This window comes from Platichthys flesus, chromosome 1, assembly GCF_949316205.1.
Source record: "Platichthys flesus chromosome 1, fPlaFle2.1, whole genome shotgun sequence".
NCBI classification, from domain to species: domain Eukaryota; kingdom Metazoa; phylum Chordata; class Actinopteri; order Pleuronectiformes; family Pleuronectidae; genus Platichthys; species Platichthys flesus.
In genome coordinates this window covers 7,164,467-7,187,427 of record NC_084945.1, presented here as the reverse complement: position 1 = coordinate 7,187,427, position 22,961 = coordinate 7,164,467, and the positions used below count along the sequence as shown (strand labels likewise).

The 22,961-nt window shown below is 43.2% G+C and overlaps 2 protein-coding genes across 4 annotated transcripts; one reads left to right on the top strand and one right to left on the bottom strand.

Moving 5' to 3' along the window:
- Positions 1–1,851: 1,851 nt before the first annotated feature.
- Positions 1,852–7,640, top strand: lysmd2 (LysM, putative peptidoglycan-binding, domain containing 2). The gene is made up of 3 exons (XM_062409457.1): positions 1,852–2,336; positions 3,656–3,993; positions 6,899–7,640. Exons 1-3 carry the CDS (start codon positions 2,088–2,090, stop codon positions 6,948–6,950), a joined length of 639 nt encoding a protein of 212 aa, XP_062265441.1. The 5' UTR covers positions 1,852–2,087; the 3' UTR covers positions 6,951–7,640.
- Positions 7,641–7,728: 88 nt separating this feature from the next.
- On the bottom strand, positions 7,729–21,202 carry scg3 (secretogranin III). Of its 3 annotated transcripts, none has more exons than XM_062409170.1 (12): positions 20,874–21,202; positions 20,132–20,184; positions 19,918–19,960; positions 19,506–19,733; positions 18,147–18,289; positions 17,649–17,807; positions 17,337–17,571; positions 16,889–17,005; positions 13,448–13,528; positions 12,834–12,944; positions 11,823–11,912; positions 7,729–8,590 (listed from the first exon to the last, which is right to left on the bottom strand). In XM_062409170.1, exons 1-12 carry the CDS (start codon positions 20,974–20,976, stop codon positions 8,472–8,474), a joined length of 1,482 nt encoding a protein of 493 aa, XP_062265154.1. In that variant the 5' UTR covers positions 20,977–21,202; the 3' UTR covers positions 7,729–8,471. The 3 variants fall into 3 exon arrangements, with proteins under 3 accessions (XP_062265154.1, XP_062265315.1, XP_062265232.1); XM_062409331.1 differs by having other exon boundaries at positions 18,147–18,286; positions 19,518–19,733; XM_062409248.1 differs by having other exon boundaries at positions 19,518–19,733; positions 20,874–21,201.
- Between the last annotated feature and the right edge of the window lie 1,759 nt (positions 21,203–22,961).

Below are 22,961 nucleotides of genomic sequence, written 5' to 3'. Positions count from 1 at the left end.
TTTAAGTAAGGCTGTCAAATACATGTAGTAAAGTAGAAAATATTTTCTCTGAAGTGTTTCTCAAAAGCAGCAGATAAAAAAAACAAACACACATACACACGATAATTTGTCCATAGTGTTTTGACGCTTAGTTCTGCAAGAAAACCATCAGCTGAAATGGCCTAGTTGGTAAAGCGTTCGTCTCTCCACTGAGAGACCCTGGTTCGAATCCCAGACCTTCCCATTTTCAACCTGGCAATATGTTATTCTCTTAAAATTGGCAGGACTTCTATTAATTGCAAAATATCTTAAACTAAGTTAATATAAATTAATTAATTATAAAAACAGGGAAATATTTTAATTAAAAAAAAAAAAAAAAAAAAAAAAAAACTGCGCGCGCAATTCCTGCGCAATGGGCGCAGTAGGCTTCTGCGCAGGATCTGCGCAATGGGCTTCTGCGCAGGATCTGCGCAATGGGCTTCTGCGCAGAACGTGCGCAATGGGCTTCTGCGCAGAAAGTGCGCAGTAGGCTTCTGCGCAGGATCTGCGCAATGGGCTTCTGCGCAGAATATGCGCAGTGACCTTCTGCGCAGAATTTGCGCAGTAGGCTTCTGCGCAGGATGTGCGCAATGGGCTTCTGCGCAGAATGTGCGCAGTAGGCTTCTGCGCAGAATGTGCGCAATGGGCTTCTGCGCAGAATGTGCGCAATGGGCTTCTGCGCAGAATGTGCGCAGTAGGCTTCTGCGCAGAATGTGCGCAATGGGCTTCTGCGCAGAATGTGCGCAGTAGGCTTCTGCGCAGAATGTGCGCAATGGGCTTCTGCGCAGAATGTGCGCGCGCAGTTTTTTTTTTTTTCCCCAATTCATTTAATTTAAAATATATATATTTCATTTAATTACATTTTTTATATTTAATTTTTTATTTAAATTGTTATATTACATTTCATCATCATTATTTCTCCGCGCTGGTTCAGCGGTAAATGATGCTGGTCTTCACAGGTGACTGACCTACACAAGCCTGTAGCCGCCACCCCCACACAGGAGATAATGTGCCTGTGTGTGTGCCCGCGGCGCTTCCTGGTTCTTCCCGGCACTACGCTGCCGGTGCGAACAGCCCAAGTATTTAACAGCGCTTCTTCCTCCGGTGCGTCCCCGGGGTTAGAGGATGATGGTGTGACGTTAATGTATTGTTTTTCATTGCATGTGTCACGTCATGAGAGATCAGTCTCCTCTGTCGCCTACACCAGGAGCCGGTCACCAGTCACTGGTTATCTTGGCTCGCTGTCTGGCCGGTAACCAGCCGTCCGGACCGCTCCGTGAATAAGGAGGAGGAGATGTTTGTTTACTTGGAATGCGGCCACTTCATTTCTCGGATATACAGCAGGAGCAACACTCGCATCCCCTCTAGGTGGTCCCTCACTTCTAACACACTTTTAGTGTATTTTCCCACAAAACCCTTGTGCACTACGTCACACACTACAAACTTTCCTTAAAGGGGCAGGCCATACCTGCAACACAACAGCTCGGTCTCATACACAGAGGGCAAGAGACGTGGGTTTTTACACACTGTCTGAAAAACATTCCGACAGTAAAGGCAAGGGGTAGTGATGGATAAGGTTTTCTTTAACAAGTCTTTCATTCTCAGTTTCCACCTTAAAACTATGAAAAGAACTGAACTATGAACTAGTTCAGAATTTAAATGGTGAACTATGAACATGAACTATTCATGTTTACTTGTAGGAACTGAACTTTGAAAGGTGTGAACTTGCACAACACTGCATATATTATAGATAAATAGATCTTATTAAAGTTATGAAGATGTATGGTTTTGTGGAATTATTTTGAAAGTGCAACCGGAAGCTGTATCCCTGCTCTTCCTGACGTTACGTACGTAATTACGTCAACACAAGGGATCTGTGACCACAGCGGCTCGTGAGGAGATTCTACCCTGAAACATGCCTCTGCTCCCCGGGGCCGACACGGGGAACGTGACCGGGCCCTGGAGCCTCCCTGCCGCATAACCCGGAGACCCACGTCCCTGCAGCGACGCGACCGGAGCCTCGAAACCAGCCGGAGGCGACGGGGGCCGCATCATTGACTCAAGAGAAGATGGCGGAGTTCTCGCCCGTCCTGCCGATGCGGGATGGAGGAGGAGGACGGTTCGGTCAGCCCATCTTCCCTCGCTCCAGGTCCGGCTCCGAGTCGGAGAGCGAGCTGTCCCAGAGCCTGGCCCGGACCAAGATCCGCTCCTACGGCAGCACCGCGAGCGTCACGTCCTCTCTGGGGGAGAAATACATCGAGCATCGGGTTTCAGACAGCGATACTTTGCAGGGCATCGCGCTGAAGTACGGTGTCACGGTAAGAGTACTACACACAGGTACTGCACAAAGGTACTGCGACGATAGGAAACCTCACCTGGACAAGATACTGTATTCACTGAGATCACTTTATTATTGTGGGACAGATACTGTCGATAGATAGATGGGTAGAAAACTATACATACTCCAAGTAAATGACCCACACGAAAGTACTACAGTGCACAGTAAAGCACTTAATACAATAGAACAGCCTATATACAAGAGACTCAATAAAAGAGATGTACAAGTACTAGGTAGCTCTGTGTACAGTGGTGTACCATCACATCAGTGGGTTTGATTCCCTTCCTCATACTCAGACAGTGTCCCAAAGTGAACCAGAGGCCACAAGTACGTGGTTTAACCCTCTTAGGCCTCAGGGTTATTCCGGTGTTTCGAGAATCCACTTCCTCTGGTGTGAAAGCAGGTGCTCAGTTTCTACTTCTTGGTTTTACTTTCATTTCTAAAGAAACTGCAACTTCGTCAAACCTCCAGTTGGTCCAGTAGCCCCAGATTCATTGGTTCACTCAGTCATATGTCAACTGAATGCATTCTAACCAGAGATGTTCCAATTCCATTTGTCCCAGATCCATTCCCATGTCTGGATTGAACCAAGCTGATACCAGTGCATTTAAGAAAACAACTTATAAAACATTGACCCCTCTTTTTGAATACCAACCCTGTATGGAAGTGATGATGTCAATGATGCATGGCCTCATGTTGTTGTTATGCTCTCAAATCAGTACCTAGGGGCAGCACAGTCCAACTGCTGTTTTGTAGCAGTGAAGTAGAAAGCGCATTATGGGAAAAGTAAATGGCATTTTATCTGGGTGAAACACTTAATACACTGTGAAGACCTGGTATCTGATTGGAAGATAGATTTGCATGTTCGCTATTGACCAACCCGGAATAAACCAGTATCGGAGGAATTTTTCCATTGATTTTGTATCACAGCTTTCAAAACAAAGGGCTTTACAGGCACTGAAGATGCTCCTTTAAAAACAAACAACAGTTCTAGTAATGCATTTCATCTTCCCTGTCTTCTCTGCATGTGTCTCAGTGAGTCACCATTTATTTAAAAGATGTCTTTGAACCGATGCATCACATAAACCGCACACACACGTCAGTTCTAAATGGGTCAACAACTGACTGACACTATTAGCAGCATAAGCTGTGTGTATAAAGCCGGTGAGAGTGGTTTCATATTAATGTTTTCACTTGATGAGGCACAGGACAAAAACAGGAAACGATACTGATCGTGGTGTTGGAGCCACAGAAGCCATCGTTAACACAATCTTTTTCAATGTCACCCCCATACGCCAGATGGAGCAGGTCAAGAGATCCAACAAGCTGTTCAGCAATGACTGCATCTTCTTGAGGAACAGCCTCAACATCCCCGTGGCGTCCGAGAAGCGCTACACGTTTAATGGACTCTCTCTAGAGTCGCCCGACGGGGACGGTGAGACGGCGTGCCAGGAGGCGGACTCGCCCTGCATCACGCCGGATATTGAGGGACCCTCGCCGCCTCAGTCCCCGCCATTAGAGGTTTCCAAACCCACCCAGCCAGAGGAGCTGTCAGCCAAAGACTTCTTACACAGACTGGACTTGCAAATAAAACAGTCAAAGCAGGCGGCGCGCAGGCTGAAAGAAGAGGAAGTAAGGTGAGGCCATGAAAAACCCCAGACTCCTGCTACTATCTGCTCCATCTGGTCTGTGTGTGGATGTGAGCAAAAGTTAAGTTTTTAAAGTATGGGTAAACTGGTGTGATGGTTGACTTTAGCCTCGTATCAATACGTTAACCTGTTTGCAGCTCTTTCCTGGTTTGATGCTTATCAGCTGAATGATCATGAACACAGATTCATTTTCACCCTTCCAAACTGTGAGTGTTTACAGGGTTTAGTAACAACATTAGTATGATGTATTTCAGCCTCTGTAGGAAGGTGTTGGTCACAGCCCTTTCCCCAAAAGCAATTGCCATTCACCATGGAACCACAATCCTCAGATGTTGATCAGAAAAGAGAAGAACAGATCAAATCACCAGAAAAAGCTTTAAGACACGTTTGTATAATGTATTACGAAGGTTGAACACCTGAAATCAAACGGTGGAGTACTCAACCAACCAGCGATAAAAGCCCCAACCCAAAGCTTCCTGTACTCCCCCTGGAGCAGGGTCTTTTTTGGGGGTCAAAGGATTTCCCCGAACTATGATTTAGACACCTGGCCTTGCGGTGGAAAAGCTCAGAGTTCCTGCAAAGGCTCCTTGAAACACAGCTTCAGGCTTCAGATCCTTGTAGGAAATGAGGCCCAGACTCAGAGGTCCCGGTCAACAGGAAATGCAGACAAAGCAGGCAAAATGTATTTGCAGATCCAAGATCGCAATCTGGGCTCTCCAGATCTGATGTACTAGTCAGATGGCCCTTTATGCAAGCAGCAGATGTCCAATCAGGTCCATCTTCGTCCTCCTGACACGGCGTGTTGAGACAGGGACCGTTTCACATCTGCCTGGTCGCGAGGTAGTAATGGATGCTTGGCAGATACCCATTCATAGAGACACAGTCTTGTTTGCTCTTATCAGTTTAGTCAGGACTGAGTCACACCCCTCTGCTGACACACAAACACACACACACGCACACAGATTTTCCACTTCACAGTTTTAACATATTTCTCTCATTCTGGAGTGTTTTCAGTATGAATTCCTGTCGCAGCTCATCCTGTTCACCTCAGAGTGACATTAACTGACCCTTCTGGTCACTGCACCAGTATCAACTGTCCATTATACATAGTTCCTATTATCTGGTGGTTGAAACTATAAATCACACTACAATTCTTTGTAAAGAACATAAGGGAGGGACTTTATTTCTGGATTAAATCGTCTGATCAGCTTATTCCTCATCATATCCCTTTAAATTACTGAATAATAAAATGTAGGCTTCATATAATTTAGTTTTTCTAAATAGGTTAATATGATATATTGGAATTCTTTTCTTTTTTTTCAGCCTAAGAGCGAGAAATCCCTCAATGAATATATAGTAAAACATCCCATGACTGCATTATATCACTAATTCAATTGAAACTCATTTAAAGGACTATCATAATTAGCAACATGTGATCCACGTCATTGGTCCACGTGATACCATATGTAAGCAAAGTATTTCATTATTCCAGAGCCACTGACTGGAATCATATTTCCTTCAGTTTAGCCAGGACGTGCCAGTAACTGTAAACCAGTGTCGTGTTTGACGAAGCCACGAGCCTCGAGCAAACATGGAGAAGCAGGTTTTGTTTACCTGCGAGCACGAGGAGCGAGCCCAGCTTCAGGATCAGCTTAGTGTCTGACTCCGGCCACATGTCAGGTCGGCCTTTAGACAAACAGAGGACCACTTTGTTGTATCAGTCCCAGAGCAAACACAGAGCCGCATGCCCGCCTGGCTTTCTCCTGAGGAGGAGACGAACCACATGAGTCACCGACAGGAATGTAATGTGGAACCATCTGGTTGACACATTACCTTTTACATTTGATCAATAACTATGGTTTGACATTAAGAAACTTTTTTAAATTCCACAAACTCGATGAACGTTCTGCAATCCTGCAATTTGCTGTTAGGTCCAAACATATCTGTCCTATAACTTCACATTTATAATAATCATTTGAAACATTATTTATGGTACGAATATAAGATGTAGGATATTTAAAAGAGAAGATTAAGAGGATAAACGGATGATTAGAGAAACACAGATGTCAAACAAATAACTGTTGCTAAGCATAAATATATTAATGCTGTAAACAAAGGCCCAGGAAGTGGAATAATTTGTTTCAAAGAAACGTCATTAATCGGATCTTGTTTAGTATTGAAAGTCTAAAGAACATTAACAGTCTTGTTGCTGACAGAGAGACTAACGTAGAATTTGCTTAAAGGTGATTTTTAAACAGCTGACTATCACAGAGTTGGACAGATCTCACTTCTGCCTTCCACTGCATCACCGGAGGAAATCAATAACTCTGGACTGAATTTGGCCAATTAGCCTTTCTGAGTTTCTTGGAAAGTTTCGAGGATTGATCACGTTGCTCCTTCGGGATGTTTTCCAGTCTGAGAAAATCCCCCGCTCTGTAGAAACTTTCTTTGAGCATCCTACTTTTACTGTTCTCTGTCCTCTCTTCAAAGCTACGGTGTAAAGCCTTTCTAGTCCGTCCTAAATTGATTTCCCCAATTCTTCCCCTAATTAGTAATATTTCTCTGCAGCCACGCTCCTCTGTCGGTTTTGAGTGTAGCAGCCCCTTTGACAGCTTTTATTTGTGAAACTAGTTTTGCAAAAATCATTTAAATTAATGATGTTAGTCCAAGAGATTTGTTTGCTTTGCACCAAAAGGCTCTGCTCTGTCCAGATGAGCCGTCAGACTCCACGTGGCCGTTCGATCAGACTCATCCATTATTCACACGCTCACCTTAGAGACGGTGGTGACGAGGACAGGAAGGGGGGAGCACGTCTGTGTGGGCAGCTATATTAAAACGTGTGTTCCCACTGGAAATGAAAATAAATGGTTGTAAATCTTTTTCTCATTTGCAGGAGCAACGAAGACGACTACTTGGCCCCAACGACGTCGTACCAGGAGATATGAGAGACTAGTCTGTTTACCTGCGGGGCCCCGTTCCGGAAGCACAGACATACACAAACAAACACACACAACCACAATCTCAATCTCCTTACTTTTCTTTCTTTACGTGTTTTCTTTTGCCGAACCACGTTGAACAAAAGTGTCATGTTTGCCTTTTTATTTATTGTTTTGCAGTTATTATGATGTACATGATTGTTTTGTTTTGTGTACAGTCTTACAGGGAGAGGGAATCAGAGCACATGTTCCCTTCCACTCATCTTATGCTTCTGAAGCTGCTGTACAGAACGCACCTGCTGCACACATACACACACAAACACACAAACGCACGCACACTCTGAATGCTAAGCAACTCCAGACGGATTAGCTTGTTAGACTTGCTAACTGCTACCGCTGTTCTCAATCCTCCTCTTATCATAGTGACATTGAGAAGCATCTTCAGGCCTTCAGCTTCAGTGTTTACCCAGAGTGAGCGCACCGCTCTCTGGGACGGTGGACGGACTCCGGCCTTTGTTCCATCTGCCTCCATCGAAAGCTTTTTGTTTTTTTGCTTTAGGAACAGAAGGGACTGCTCTTTTTCTTTCTTTTTTTTTTTGAAGTGTGAATGTATTATTTATGTGTGTAACAGCTGTTTAATTGTGCTTTTAAATTCTGTTTTGTTTTGTTTGGAGAGATTAAACATGTATTTAAACCAGACGTGAGGCTCTCGGGTGTTTCCATGGCAGCACAGGTGCATGACATTCACTCGTGTTTCAGCTCAGTATCACATCATGGAGCACACGGGTAGAGAAAAGGCAATGTTTTAATTGCTTTTACATTTTTAGGAAAAAATCACAAATATTTACATTTAAAAATACTTCATCTTGTGTCTCTAAAGAGATGTTTAAATGTTGAACTCACAGAGACATGCAGAGAGCAGATGGTACAGACATCGCCCCCTAGTGGGGGTACAGCAGAACAGAACAGAAGGAGTACACGCAGGGCACTGGCATGAGACACAACAAATATATTTTTGGTCAAATAAAAAGCCAGAACACATTAAGATCTTACATTTACGCTGGAAATAATAAAGGTAATAGGCTAAGACAGGTTACACATAATGAGCACAATTTGATATATGTGTGTTGTTGCAAAAGCAAAAGGTTTTGGAAATGGATTAATGTGAAATCTACTGCATGATTCTCTCACAACATTCATTTCTCACAGGAATTAGGTTTAGAGTAAATGCTTTCCTTTAGTCGGACGTGTGAGTTTATTTATGTAAAATATTTGGATTTGTCTCAGTAATCGTCTATTCTACAGATTATTACTCTGACCTCAGCGTGCAAATATGATCAGCTGTGGGAGCTGAGGGGAATTATCTGTTTTTCTTTCATAGGAACGTTAAATCCCTTCATACATATCGGGAACGTCTGAGAGGGGAAACAACTCAGCAGGTGGTTTTGAGTCCTCAGGGTTCTGTCGTAGATCTCGGTGTCAGATTCTGTGTTTTAGGGCAGAGGAGGGCTGGAGGATGGAGGATGGTGTTTACAAGCTGCCATAGATCCTCTTGATCGTGTCTCCCTCGTCCCTGGCGATGATGCCCTTGTCGATGTAGGAGTCGACCTGCTGGTCCATGAAGTCCTTCAGCTTGGACAGATCGTAATCTGGAAAAAACAGACACAAGGAACAGTTTTTAATCAAAAAGGCTCCCATGGCAGCATCTTGAGGCGATTTGCAGGATCGATCAGACTTCAGAACGGCAGCGTCTTCTTAAGACAGCACACCCAAACAAGCTCTAATCTGCTACAGCCATTCTTTATCACAGGATTAAGGTCAGACTAAGCATGTTTGTCTCGGGTTACAGAGAGTTAAGGATCAAATGAGACCAAACACCAAAACATCAAAACATCACAGAGTATCACAGACAAATGTTGAGTTACATCTAATAATATATTTGATATTTTTCCAAGATGGCACCGTACGGGTGGCAGCTAGTTACAGCAGCTCCGGCTACTGAAGTTCCTCGTTGTGTGGATCGATAAAGTTTTATCTAATCCTGTCTTAAAATCAATCAATTGATCAAACTGTATTTATAACGCAAATTTCAAACAAAAAGCTGGACGTTAAAAATGAATTCATAAGGAATTAAAAGCACAGAGATAGAATAGTGATCAAAACAATCAATAATTACAAAAAAACAACAATAACAGAAGTTTATATCAAATAATATACATAATCAATAACATGTTAGAAAAACAGAATTAAAATGATGAATAAAATGATAAAACTAAAATAATAAATCACTGCATAAAAGCCAAACTAATTATTTAGTAATTCTTTTCAGGAAGTCATTTCCAAAAACATTTTTATTATTATTATGTCATGAATATTAAAGGAGCTTGAATCCCCTTTTCAAAGAATATGAATCTTTTAATTAAGCCCCAGTACGTTTTCACCTTGCTCCAGACCAGTCCCTGTCAACAGGCTAAAGGAGGATGTGGCTAAATTTAGAGATGAACCCAACCTGACTCTGTTCAATCCATCAAGGTAACAGACGAGTCTCAGGACGCAGCCAAACAGCCGCTGCACGACTCCCTGCAGCAACTGACGAGGAACAGACGGATGGAGGACGACTGAGACGTCTCTTAACAACCTCTGCACCGTCCTACCATCGCATTTTACAGCCACTGCAGATTTATTGCAATGGTTCAAGATTTGCCTTTGCCCTATGACTAACATGACGTGGGTGTGTGTGTGTGTGTGTGTGTGTGTGTGTGGGGGGGGATTAGCGTGATGTGATTAGAGGCCGCACCGCTCCTCTCCATCTTGTCTGTGAGGAGGCTGAGAGCCAAAAACAGGATGTGGCCTCCCCGTCCATCTGGTCCTCTGGCTAATCTGTTTGGTGTGTAGGCGTACACAAACACACCGAGTCCCCTCGCACTGTCCTAATGGCGGCTTCTGCTCGAGTAAACACAACAAATGGCCCGTCGCCTACTCTGTTACTATGACACTGTTCTGTTTTGATAGAAAAGGCTTTTGTTTTCCTCCAGCTGTACTTTATCAGAACAGAAACGTGATTTCAATGAAATTATTGCTATTAGTTATTACCATGAACTGTAATTGTTCTGAAACTATTTGTCACTTCCCGATACCGATTCTGACGGCTGGACTTTGCATATTGTCCGATACCAGGCCCGGCTCAGGTTAAACCCTTTGTATAACAAAGAGAGAGAATGAATAGAACTTATTTTGTATCTAGTTTGAAAGTCATAACTGAAAAAAAAAACTCAAACAAATAAATCTTTGAATACACAATTAATTCCTTTCAATAACTTGAAATGCAAGTGGTTGTATACGCATCGAAAAAACTAGTTTGTAAAAGGATAAAAAAACAAAGGGACTCAATAAAATACAGACAATTGACTAAAAATACAAATAAGACACAGATACAAATTAATAAAAGTCTTTTGTTAAAAAATTTGAGAGGTGATTCTGTGTAAAGAGAGAAGGAGGAGAGCAGTTTTAATAGGGTCCTCTGTGAGTTACTGAATGAGTCCTGGTGGTGAATCATTATAGTTACTTCGAGTCCTGCACTGGGGAAACTGGGCAATTTTGGGATCAGATTTTGCGCCTATGTGTGTGTGTGTGTGAGTGTGTGTGTCCCCTGTTCCTCTTGTTCTGACACCATTATCTGTCCGTCTCCCCTGCCCAGGTCCCTGACAGGCAGGCGGGCAGGGAGGCACCATGTTGTCCCAGACAACCCCTCAGCACAGTGGAATGCTAATGAGACGTCCCATAATAACGCCTTGTTGGAGATGAGCACCAGACAAAAACTTCCCTGCTGTTCCGCCCCCCCCCCCCCCCGTCCTGCCGTGCTATGAACTCGGCCTGAGCGCTTTCTTTCTTTTTCGGGTCTCTCTTTCTTTCGATCCCATGAATCTGGGTCAAACCTTGTTTTTCATCTTTAGTTCTTCGGCCGTTGAATCATTTTTTTTCGACTCACTTGAGGCCGATTCACCAATTGATCGACTCAGATTCCATCGGACCAGTGGACAGCAGCCCTGAATATAAATCTCACTGAGCTGGAACTTTGTTATTTATTTGTCCCGGATGTCCCACTGTGTTGCCTGCCAGTGGACGGATTGGCCTGAATAGTGAGGATTCATTAACATTTCATTTTCCTCTGCTTAATTACGCACCACTGGGCATTGATTTTCTTACTGGGGAGAGGCCGACAGGGGGCTTCTCCAGTTTGACGTCAGACCACCACAGATCATAGCTCATGGGTCATGTGCTGATATTTACAGTATGAATGTGAGTTAATATGAATAAAGACACAAATACTATAAAACCACCATAAAGACGTAGTGGTCTTACTGTGGCTGAGTCGGGACAAGGTGTGATTCCACGTCCCTGTCACGCTCACAAGTGCTCATGAACGTGTACATGTAGAGGAACAGGTAGGAGGGAATAAACCAACGGAGCATTATTCCTCATATCTCAAGTAATTGGGACAGACTCATCAAGAACGCTGCATATTCATGAGCCGTGGGGCGAAGTGGCTCTCCGTGTGGTGCCCCACGCTCATTTCAATTGCAAATGGAGGAGGGGGGGGCACAAAAGAGGCTTCAAATCTTCTGTTCTTCAGTGCATCGCCTCAGACCTGTCTGTGACCCCCCACTGTTCACTGAGGACTTGAGGGTTTGCAGATGAGGACGTTTCCTTGTTCAGGCTCTCGAGGCTCAGGGATTAATGGAGGGGTAAAGCAGTTTAGATATTGTCGCTCTCTCATCCAGAACCTCACTGCTCATTTGAAAACAACGACTGTCGAGCTGAGTCACGTCTGCGTTTGGTCTCTTCTCATCTATTCTGTGAAGTAAAGAGAACCCGTCTCACCATCTTTGCCTTCCTCTTTGTTGTGCTTCTTCAGCCACTCGATGTTCTTCCTGATGGCCTCCAGATAAGCCTCCGACTTGCCGGGTGTATCTGAGGAGAAGAGAAGGAAGCAATAAAGAAAATGAGTCACACAGAATCATATTCTTTTTAAAAGTATTCGAGAAAAGAAAAAGCAATGAATTTCCTTTCACTTCTTCTGTTTTGTGTTAACTCCCTGATGAGCTCAGTTTCTACTTTACAGTAAGGCAGTGGTTTCTGAGACTTATCAATTATTTAAAAGAAAGGATTTTCCTACAGCAGGAACTTATTGTTTTACATTTCAGTTGCAATGGGAAAATGTTGGCAGCCAGATATGTGTTTCCATTTTAATCCAGCACCACAAAAAGACACAACGTGGGTGAACGCTGGATGTATATTCATGGCCAGAGGTGGGTTGAATTGACATTAACCATCTATCGAGATGAGACCACAGATTCCATTTGGATCATAACACATGCTCCATTTTTCTATAAATAATATGTTATGCAACTGGAGGAAATCTGTTCAAACACCAAAAACACTGTTTAGATTCTACTCAGGATTTACTTCATTTCCTGCTGAAACAAATTAATCCTGCTTGATTTTACCTTTTATGCGTGTGTGTGTGTGTGTGTGTGTGTGTATGTGTGGATTAAAGTAATGATTGGGAACAGTTTAGTGAATGGGGACAGAGAATAATGGCCGCTGTGATGAGTTTTTTCCTGTTACTGGGGCAGGCCTAGTTCAGGGACTTAACCAGGATTCACTCGCGCTACGCCGTGTTGTTTACTTCCTGTCGGCCCTGCTGAGCGAAAAACAAAACGTCTGAACTGGGACCAGTCACTGAGGTGCAGAGAAGAAGATGTTCTAACTGAACTGGTGTGGTGGGAATTTGCTACATTTGATAACCCTGAATTTATTTGGAGCAAAAACACAAACAACAATTGAGTGGTGCAAATAACAAGGAAACTCATAGATCAATTCTTCACTGACTGGTCTCAGATGATGGCTGCTCCTCCTTGGTTGAGTCTTTCAGGTTCTCGTATTCCTTCTGCATCTTGGCGGCCTCGGCCTTGGTGTTGTCATCCTCATCCAAGAGTTTACCTACAGACAAAAAGGGCACGAACATTAAAACATAAAAAACCTGTCGCTCTGGCATTGTTGGAGATAAATGGCGCAGAAGTTTTAAAAACAGGCTGTTTGTTTAAGAATAAATTTAATGTTACATCCCCGTTAATCACTGAATGAGAGATCTTGTGTTTCTTCGTGAAATTTAAAGGTGCTAGTGGATGGATTCTGTTATACAGGCTAGGTGTTTCCCCTGTTTTCAGTTATTATGCTAAGCTAAGTTGTCGCCTTAATGGACAGATCTGAAAGTGGTACAAGGCCCTTTTCATCCAACTCTGCTGGAAAGCAAGCAAGGAAAAATATTTTCCCAAAACTTCCAACTATATATTATATCAAATTATAATACTACCATCTTTCTTGCTCAGTTTAATAACTTCAACCAAAAACGTACATCTCCACTGGCAAATGTACGTAATCCGCTCTGATCACGTTAAATAAAATAAATCAATAACAAACGATAGTGTGTACAGGCTGTTTACCGTTGGGCCCGATGAAGTCAGGCAGGAGGGACTTTCCCAGCTTGTTCTTGGTCTGCATGGCGATCATGGCGTCCAGGTTCTCTGCAGGTTGATAAAACAGGACAAATATTTACTTAGCATTTAATCAGCGTCATTTCCCTCTACAGATGATGAAGGAAAAGCACATTAGCGTTTGAAAGCCCCATGTTGTTCCTGTGTGAGTCCGAGGGCAATTATCATTAGAAAAGAGTTTCCACTTATTAAATATAGGTAGGGTTTCAGGTGTGTGACGTAGAATACATTTTGATATTTCATTAATGCTTTATCAACTGAACATTTTAAATTAATGATGAGAATAGCAAGCTTGTATTTGTGCTCCGGTAATCCTAATGTTTCAAGTCTAAAGTTTTATGGTAGCACTTATTATTAATAAATATAAAGTAAAAATAAACCAGATTCATTTTTGAAGGCCTCAGGGTGTGCTGCCACATATCACCTGTAGGGGTCTAAGCGTTTTCCAAGGGATGAAGGATAATAAAGACCCCAAAACAGATCATGTGGCTCAAAGGGAGTTAAAGGTCAGGATCTCTCAGGATTAGCGTCAAGTAAACAAGTTGACGCAGATGTTGTGAAGATCACACACACACCAGAGGTTGGCTGAAATGTCATCCTCTAGTTCAAGTGAAAAGCTTTTGCTGTAAATTCCCTTATTTTGCATTTAGAGGCACTATTTGGACGGATTGACTTTATTGAGGATCTGTAAAACAAGGTTTGAAAAACAATCACTGGGGAGAAAACATGTAATTCAATGTAAACATGTGATAAATTCAAGTAATTGTAGGAGTAAAATATGTCTTAATGAAGTTTTATTAAAGAGGTTACGATACCTCATTTCTGTCAGGGGGTTAAAATGTTAGAAACTGATTTACATGATTAAAAAACTTAAAAAACTCCAACAACTGTTCTCTAGAATCTGCTGTAATCTGTGATCTACCTGCTCAGCCTCGTGATTGATTAGTTATGCCCGCAGAGACCTTAAGGGGGAGCTCTCTACACCAATGCCTCATTATCGGTGAACGTTTGAATATGTTCGCTGAGATGTTTTATTCATGTTTTGTTAACGAATCGTTTTAAAGCAGTAGTTTGTAATTAGTTAATAGTCAAAGAGTTAACTAGCTTATACTCCTCCATCAGTATCTTACGCAGAACAACCTGAGGTTAACATGGCTGCTCCACATTTGTATTTGGAGTGTTTTGCCCAGTGAGAGAAACCTATAAGGAAATTTAGGCTGTAGCTTTGTTTGTGTGTGTGATTACTAACTTAAATTAATTTGTGTTAATCTTGCTATTATGTTTTTTCTAATATTATACTACAGCTGAACTTGTTTCCTGTCTCACTGATGACATTTTATTTCTAGTTTTGTGTTATTTGATATAAATTACCGCTTGTTATGTAGTATAAAATAAAGTGCAAAATTTTATTAAATAATGCTTTCACATTTAACATGGAACAAGTTAAACTGTCAAGAAGAGAAAACATGCCTATGACGTAGAGACGGCTGGTTATCGATTTTTCCATGACATGAGTTTTATAATAAGCATTATTGATTGTTTGTTTTCAATATTTCTTTATTAGGCTGTAATGTCTCTAATTCTAATAATAGCAGTATTGAATATGTGGATATTAGGAAACAGGGATACCAAAGACATCACAGATACACAGAGGCTGAATGCAGCACTGTAACTGAGCAGCACAGTTTATCTCATCTTCATATGCTCCAGCATTCTTTTATTTCTTTTTCTCTAACTGTCTCAGTTTCTTCGTGTTTTCTCTGAGGACTCAAACCGCCTCCTCCCACCTGTGGCACAAAGCCCATTATTTCAATCCTGGTCCTCTACACACAGACACACACAGACACACACATCCCCTCCTCTCTATCAATCTATCTGGAGGCCGTCATCACCCTCGGGCAGATTAGCCGTGATTGACAGTTGTGTGTATTCAGCTTTGTATCTGGATGACTCACTGGAGCATCACAGCCAGTCGGGGGTAGAGGCAAGAAGGTGGGCATTATACATGTTGCTAGGCAATGGTGCTCTGTCCGTCCTATTATCTCTCCTCTCAACCTATACAACCGTAAGGGCAGGGGTTGCCTAGGAGACCCACGTCCTCTGTAATGGTATACACCTGTTTTTGTTCTGATGTACAACGTCAGCACTGGTCATTTGCTCGGCGGTAATGGAAAGAACAATACTCTGCTGCTGCTGCTCGGGGTCATCTGAAGGAGCGGATTATCTTAATTATCAGCCTTCTTAGGTCCGCTTCAGTTACAGGGTTTGATTCCTCTCTCTTATACTGGGCTGATACATTACACTCATGTCTAAAAATACATCTTATATTCGCTCTGACAGAGCTATTAATTGGTTATTGGATAGAAATCAATCTGTAACAATTTTCTTTTAAGTTCCTCAAATGTGAGGATCATCGTCCTGCTCGGTTTAATTTCCCCATAAAGTGAAACAATTCCATTTTGGATTTTGGGCTAAAAAAGGAGCAGTTTGAAGGCATCCTCTTTAGCAATGGAAAACATTTCTTAACACATTAATCAATTGTTATTATAAACGTCTAATATCCTATTATTAACCCTCAAAGAATAATTCATGGATCATGATGGAAAAATTTGATAAATGATCTTAAATGGTATAAATAGAACAACTTAATCCTTCCATTTATGAAAGAGGGTATAATTTATATTTGCTCTGTCTAGGACTAAAGAGAGAGAGAGAGAGAGAGAGAGAGAGAGAGAGAGATGTTAGTGATGACAGCTGTCGCTTAAAGGTCCCTGACCTTTCCACCAGTTACTGATTTGTCATGGACGACCATAAAAAAAAATACAGTCTGGTTTTGCAGCGTGCCCCTGACACTAATCTGTCTGTGCAGGCTTCACACTCCACTGCACTGAGTGAAGGAAACATTAGCTCGGCTGAACGGATATAATGAAAAAGCACATAGAGAGAAATGCATGTGCACTTAAGCAATGGAGAGGCAAAGTTAAATTTAAAACCCTGAAACTTCATATTATGTCGACATATAATGTTACATAAGAAAATATAAGCAAACCACATAAATTAAGATATAAACTTCAAAATTGAAGTTTCTCCCACTGTAATGGATCAAACTAGCAAAAGAATAAGTTCATAACCATTTAGTTAATTTAGTTCAAATTCAAAAAGCTCATTACTTTGGACAAGACCATTTAAGAAAAAACTTAAATCAAGATTTACATCGAGGTTGTGATGGGAAGGTTGGAAAAAGGCGGAGCTTTAGTTAAAACTACAAGAATGAGGTGTTGACTTAAAGATGTGCAATATAATCAGCATTTTTCACATTACTTAATTAACCACAAACAAATCCCCCCCCCCCCCCCACAACAAATAATAAGTGCTGGTGTTGCGTCTTACCCAGATAGGACACGCCCTCCTCCGGCGTGATGGTGCCGTACTTCACCATCATCTTCACGAAGTCGATCAGCGTCTTCATGATGGTGATCAGTGTCTCCCTCTCCTGACTGTCTTTCTCTGCAAACAGCAAACCAGAGGAACCATTTGAAACCAGCCCCCTCCCAGTGAGGCTTATTGATGGTATGTTGGTTACCATGGTTTTAATGTTGCACCACAGTGTGTGGCTGTGGGGTTCATAACCGGAGTATAAATAATTAGTATTGTGGGGGGGGGGGGTGCCTTAAACAAGCAGTGACTCATCCTTGAAAATAATATTGCCATGACAACGGCGGTCATCTGGTCCACTGGTCTGCATCTGAAGAACTTCTATCTCCGGACAGAGGATTTGTCTGAATCACTGGTTTTAAACCAGCACATGGTCCCCGGGGAGTGGTTGTGTGATGTGTACCTGAGTTGAGGCTCCTGAGCAGACGGTAGAAGTTGGGGAAGTACTGCAGGTCCTGGAGCCCGTCCTCGGGGCTCACCTCGTTGCCTCCTGCAGCGTCTTTGTCCAGGGCGCCATCTGCTGCGTCCGCTCCGTCTTCCTCCACGTCTCTGTCCACCTCGTCCTCAATCTCATCTTCATCCTCCGCCTCGTCCTCCTCGTCATCGTTGTAGCGGCGCCTGGGTGGCTCCCACGTGTCCTGGAAAGAATTTGTTCTGTTATTTTTGGCCTTATGCATGATTGCCATTGTTCACACTATCATACGTTCAGCTTTACCAGGTTTACGTCTGAACCCTGGTCGTCCTGCTCTCCCCTGATTTCCTGGTCGTTGCTCTCCACATCATCAATCTCGTTTTTCTTGGCGTTTTTGGTGATGAGGTCCTGGAGCGCCTCGGCCACCTGGTACTCCAGCGTGTCTGCCTGACCGTCTGTGATCTGCAGAAACACAAAGAGTCACTTGTGCGTTAGAACACGCACTGGCAGGAAACCACAATGTAACACTATCATCTATAGATCCCCTCAGGGTGCAAATTGAACACAGCCCAACTAATCATTGGCTGTCGCAAAAGCAATTCACAACCGAAACCGTGGAACAAAACATAATTCACACGTCTGTGCCTTTCCTTCTGTGGAGGAGAGAGAGAGAGAGAGAGAGAGAGAGAGAGAGAGACAGAGAGACAGAGAGAGACAGAGAGAGAGTGTTCATGTTGAGAAAATGTCATGCTCCCTGCTGTGTGGATCGAGCTGCCTGGAGAGAGAGAACTCAGAACCTACCAGCCCCAGTTTAAGGAGTTTGGAGACGATCCTGTCGAACACCCCTCGGTCGTCCTCCTCGTAGATCTTGTTTGCGATCTTCTGGACGATGTCCTCAGCTGTCAGCATGGTGCCGTCCACCTGACGGAAGCTCTCTGGGTCTTCTGAGAGGAGACAGCATGCACATTATCGTCTGAACCTTAAACGCGCTCTTTAGCAGTGTGGATGTACAGAGCATGTGTCTCTGACCTAGTTGAGTTGAATCAATAGCTACAATAATCTCTAATGATTTTCCCTTTATAGGGAAATTTACTTTATCTGTCTTTTCTAATTCTCTGTCTCATACATCTTTAATCATCATTATCTCCTCTTCAGCATATTTATATCTGCATTACTAAGGAAAAATGAAGATCCTTGCAGCCTGTCTCTTGCATAACAGCCCCCGCTGTGGTCCACACAAACACACGCACACGCACACACACACACATACACACACACACACACACACACACACACACACACACACACACACACACACAATGAGGATAAACAGTGCCAGGATACTTTTGCCTTGATAGAATGGCTGAATCATCAGTTATGTACTTTACCTTTAAACACTGGGCCTATTCCTATCTTGCTCGGGGAAATAAAAAATGAAATCCACACTGCTCTTGCCAAATGTAGATGTAGTGTAACCTGACAAGCTGCTTGTCATTGCAGGACTGACCGCACGAATCGATGAGGCAGAGCACTCAGCGTCTTGTGTCTGAGTCACCTCATCTCCGAGACTCTGCTTTATGCTGATCGCCGGAGTGGAGATCGGATTACATGCATGATCGGTGCTGATGAAATCTTTTGTGGGTTTAAGTCAACTTTAAAGTCCAATATTTGAAAGGTCAAAAGACGGCAGGGCTTTGCTGGTTTTCTTGTAATGTTGAAATGCATCTGAAGATAAAAGATTAGCTATAAATGTTGGATATTTGGAGACGAGAACAGACGGCCTCTTGTATTTTCACACATTTCTCCAAATGACTTGGACACAGTGATGTTTGTCTATTTTGTAAACAAGCACAGTGACCATGTAATGGTCAATACCACAGTGAGAGGAAGAAGCTAATCTTTCTCTTCTCGTCATGCACGTGTCCTGTCTTTGACTCCTTCTATCTGCCTCTGCTTATCCCCATCACACGCACATGTTTCCACCGCCTACTCTTTCTTAAAATGTCTGCCTGGTGGCCTGCCAACCACAGACAGAAGCATGCGGCAAGCAGCCAGCGGCCTGCTCTTGGCGATGGGGGCAAAGGTCAGGACTCAGGCCCAGTGTTTAGCAGCCTATACTGAACCAGTAAGTGGACTGTGCAATGTGACAGGTGTGTGTACCCTGGTACTTGCCATCGTCCATTCCGGTCTTTGTGGAGTCGTAGTCCTCAGCCAGCCGCCGGCTCTTGGTGGAATCTGACTCATCGGGAATGTACTGATCGTCCTTCTTGACCGGTGCCATGGCGGAGTCCTGAGATTTCTGGCTGTCGGCCAGGGACTTGAGCACGGTCAAGTCATCACTATCCTGCTGAGACTCTGTGTCCTTGGCTGCGGTGGGACGCCGGCTCTCTGAAAGCAGAAACCACACGTTGAAACCTCAGATACACACAAGCAGCTCCTGAATGTGGCTCGGACACAATCGTTACTTCTCGGTGCAGACGAAGCTTGTTTTACTGGAAGTGCGGCAACATGAATCCACTCAGCAGGCGGAAATAAAGTCATTAATTGATCTGAAATAAAGGTTTCCACTTACCAGCCGACTGGACTGCAGCCTTCACGCTGTCCGCCTCCACCATCTGATGGAGAAGACAAACATTTAACAAAGAATTTCCGCTCAGGACATCGGCTCAGATTAATATCGTTTGCTGGGCTAATACCCAGGTTGTTTGACAAGTGGCCATAAAGCCCATTGGGCCGGATATTGGAAGTGAGAGTGAGTTATGTTGACACGGAGACAGAGGGCTTACCTGCTCCTGTAGTGGCTTTTCTTCTGTCAGCTGCCTGTTGTACAGAGTTTTATCTACAAAACAATGAGAATATTGCAGATATGTGATATTAATAATATGTTTTTGTGGGAGCACATATGAAAAATGGTTGCTTTTATAGTTTTTTTTTCCATCTCATTCTCGTTTCACACACTTGCAGCTGTCAGACTCATGTGCTCGCTCCTGCTCTCCTCCCTCACCACAGCAAAGGCAGAGCTTAAACGGATTATCAAACAAAAGATTAAACTGCGGCGAAAATAGACCTCGAGCGGCCTAACAGGCGACCGGGCTGCGTTCAAAGACCCTTCACAGGACCCGCTGGTTTCCTCCGTTTGATTCCGTCAGTCTAGGTTCAATAACTTCATTAAAAAAGTGGAGCTACTCGGACTGTGTAAGGAGGACACAAATTTAACCTGAGCATAGAGGGAAAGAAATAGCAATAATGTGCATTTAACCGCTCAGAAAAAGATGAATGGTCAAATTGAGTTAAAATGCTTGCAGGTTATTCTCGTGTTATTCAGTGATCGGACCCTTGTAGCGGGACTGTTTCTGACGGGAGCACGTGCTGAGTTCTACTGACCTCATTGCACTTGGTGACGCTGGTTAAATATCCTGTTTAATCACTTTTCTAACATTGCATTCTCTCTAACGTGACTTGCACATAAATCCTCCACAGTGGAAATGCACAGGGCTACAGTAACAATCACGTTACTGGTGAACTCACCATCCGATGGAGCAGTCGGAGTGGGGAAGGCAGAAATGTGGCTCACTGCATTCAGTGCGAGGAGCTGGAAAAGCAAGAGGAGGCCGACGCATCTCGACGCCATCCTGGAGGCTTGTCTCCGGGTCCCTGCTCGCTCCTGAACGTGTGGACAGCTCCGCTCCGTCCGGCCCCTGGTGCTGAATCCCGGGCTGCAGCCGCTCTGTGACGTGCACCGGGCGGGGAGGAGAGGTGCTCGAAGCTCCGCTGGTGCTCCGTGGAAACCGGGTCAGCTCAGTGTGGTTACAACCAGAGGAGCAGGGAGGCTGTCGGAGCCCCGTGTGAGATTCAGCATCACCTGCCCAGGCTGTAATAGAGCCCCGAGCTGCAAGACACGCCCCCTGGTTCTTTACCGAGGGAGGAGGAGGAGGAAGAGGAGGAGGGAGATAGGAGGAAGAAAGGAGGAGGAGAAGAAAGACGAGAGGAGAGGATAAGAGAAGGGCACTGCAAGAAATGTCCGTCTAAGATAACACACAGAATGTCATAGTTTTTTTTTATAAATTTAAAAATCTTTTATTTTTTACATTGTGACAATAATTATAGAATAACAAAAATAACTTTCCTTTAGGATGATTAAAGTTAATTTCTATCTTCTATCTAATGTCAAATAAAACGATTTTCTCTTTTATAATTCACATTTGTATCTTTTTGTGCAGCATATAACAGATACAGTACAGATCATTTCCACAGTAAAGGATAGTCCCCCATTAACTTAAAGTGGAGCTAAGGTTGTAAGGACAAGAATTATCGTATATAAATTTAATTTAATATGGTCTCAGCTTGACATAGAGACATAAATGTTCCCATATCTCATGTAAAGTTCTCCCAGTGTTAATTTTGCCTAATCATATTTTCATGAAGTCCTTTTTGTGACATGGAACATCTCAGATTTTTGCAGGCGTGATAAGACCAACTTTGAAAACACAGATATCACATTATCAGTTTCCTGTTGTCCCAGGTGAACATCCTCAACCACCACATAAACTCCTAATTTACTCATTATGTCAATCTACTATTTCAAGATTGTAGATGTAGATTGGGAAAAACTGCTGAGTGACGTATTTCTTGCAGCGTTGCAGCGTAGACGCCCCGCCCATTCTGTGCGTCACACACAACCTGCGTCACGGCTGTAGATCTTCCACTGGCCAGCAAACAGCAACCGGTATTGAACCAGCAAACAATTAGACCCACAAACAGAAGAAGGGCAGATTAATTAGGGGCCATGTTTTATGGCCACGTTGCTCACATGCAAGCTCAGTGCATTGTGTTAACTAGATGGGGGAGTATAGGCTCCAGAGTTTCCATAAACTTAGTAAAGGAAGGGGGGGGGGGGGGGGGTCCACTTGTTTCATTTGAGATGCAAGAGAATACTTCATTTGACTAAATTTCTTAAAGGTCTTTAAATAAATGTTCTTATAAGATAAACATGTTGAATAGGATGTGAAGGCTGTAGCTCATCACTTCTCATTGGTCACTTTCCTATAGAGCATCTATTCCCAGCAGGCTGTCTGGATGAGAGGACATATGATTTGGATGATGTGGCACATCACTGTTAATCCTCTGCCCTATGTCTGAGATTAACGTGCAGCCTGCGCGCTCACTGCCTGGACTCGTCTTCCGTCCGAGAAGTCGTTTCGCTTCACATCACACATTAGTTTGTCATCACGACGACCACAACACAACTTTACAGATTAAATATGCACTTCAATACATTTCCCTTTGGCTGCAGAGTGAATATGATTCCACACACACACACAGTATGTAGGAGTGAATGTTTTTCAGCTTTCACCCTGTTAAGATTTAGTATCAGCGTTGGCTGGTTGTGTGTGTGTGTCCTTTTTTATTACCTATTCAGAACCTATTTCAGTACCAACACAGAGCCACATGTTAAAAAACCAAACATACAATAACATATACACACATGCATAAAAAGACACAGGCCGTTATCATAAATTATTAATAAATTAACGATACGACACAAGACGATATACTTCATTGTCCCTGTAGATACATTTATCTTGGACTCTGTGCTGCACGGATACATGCCTCCAC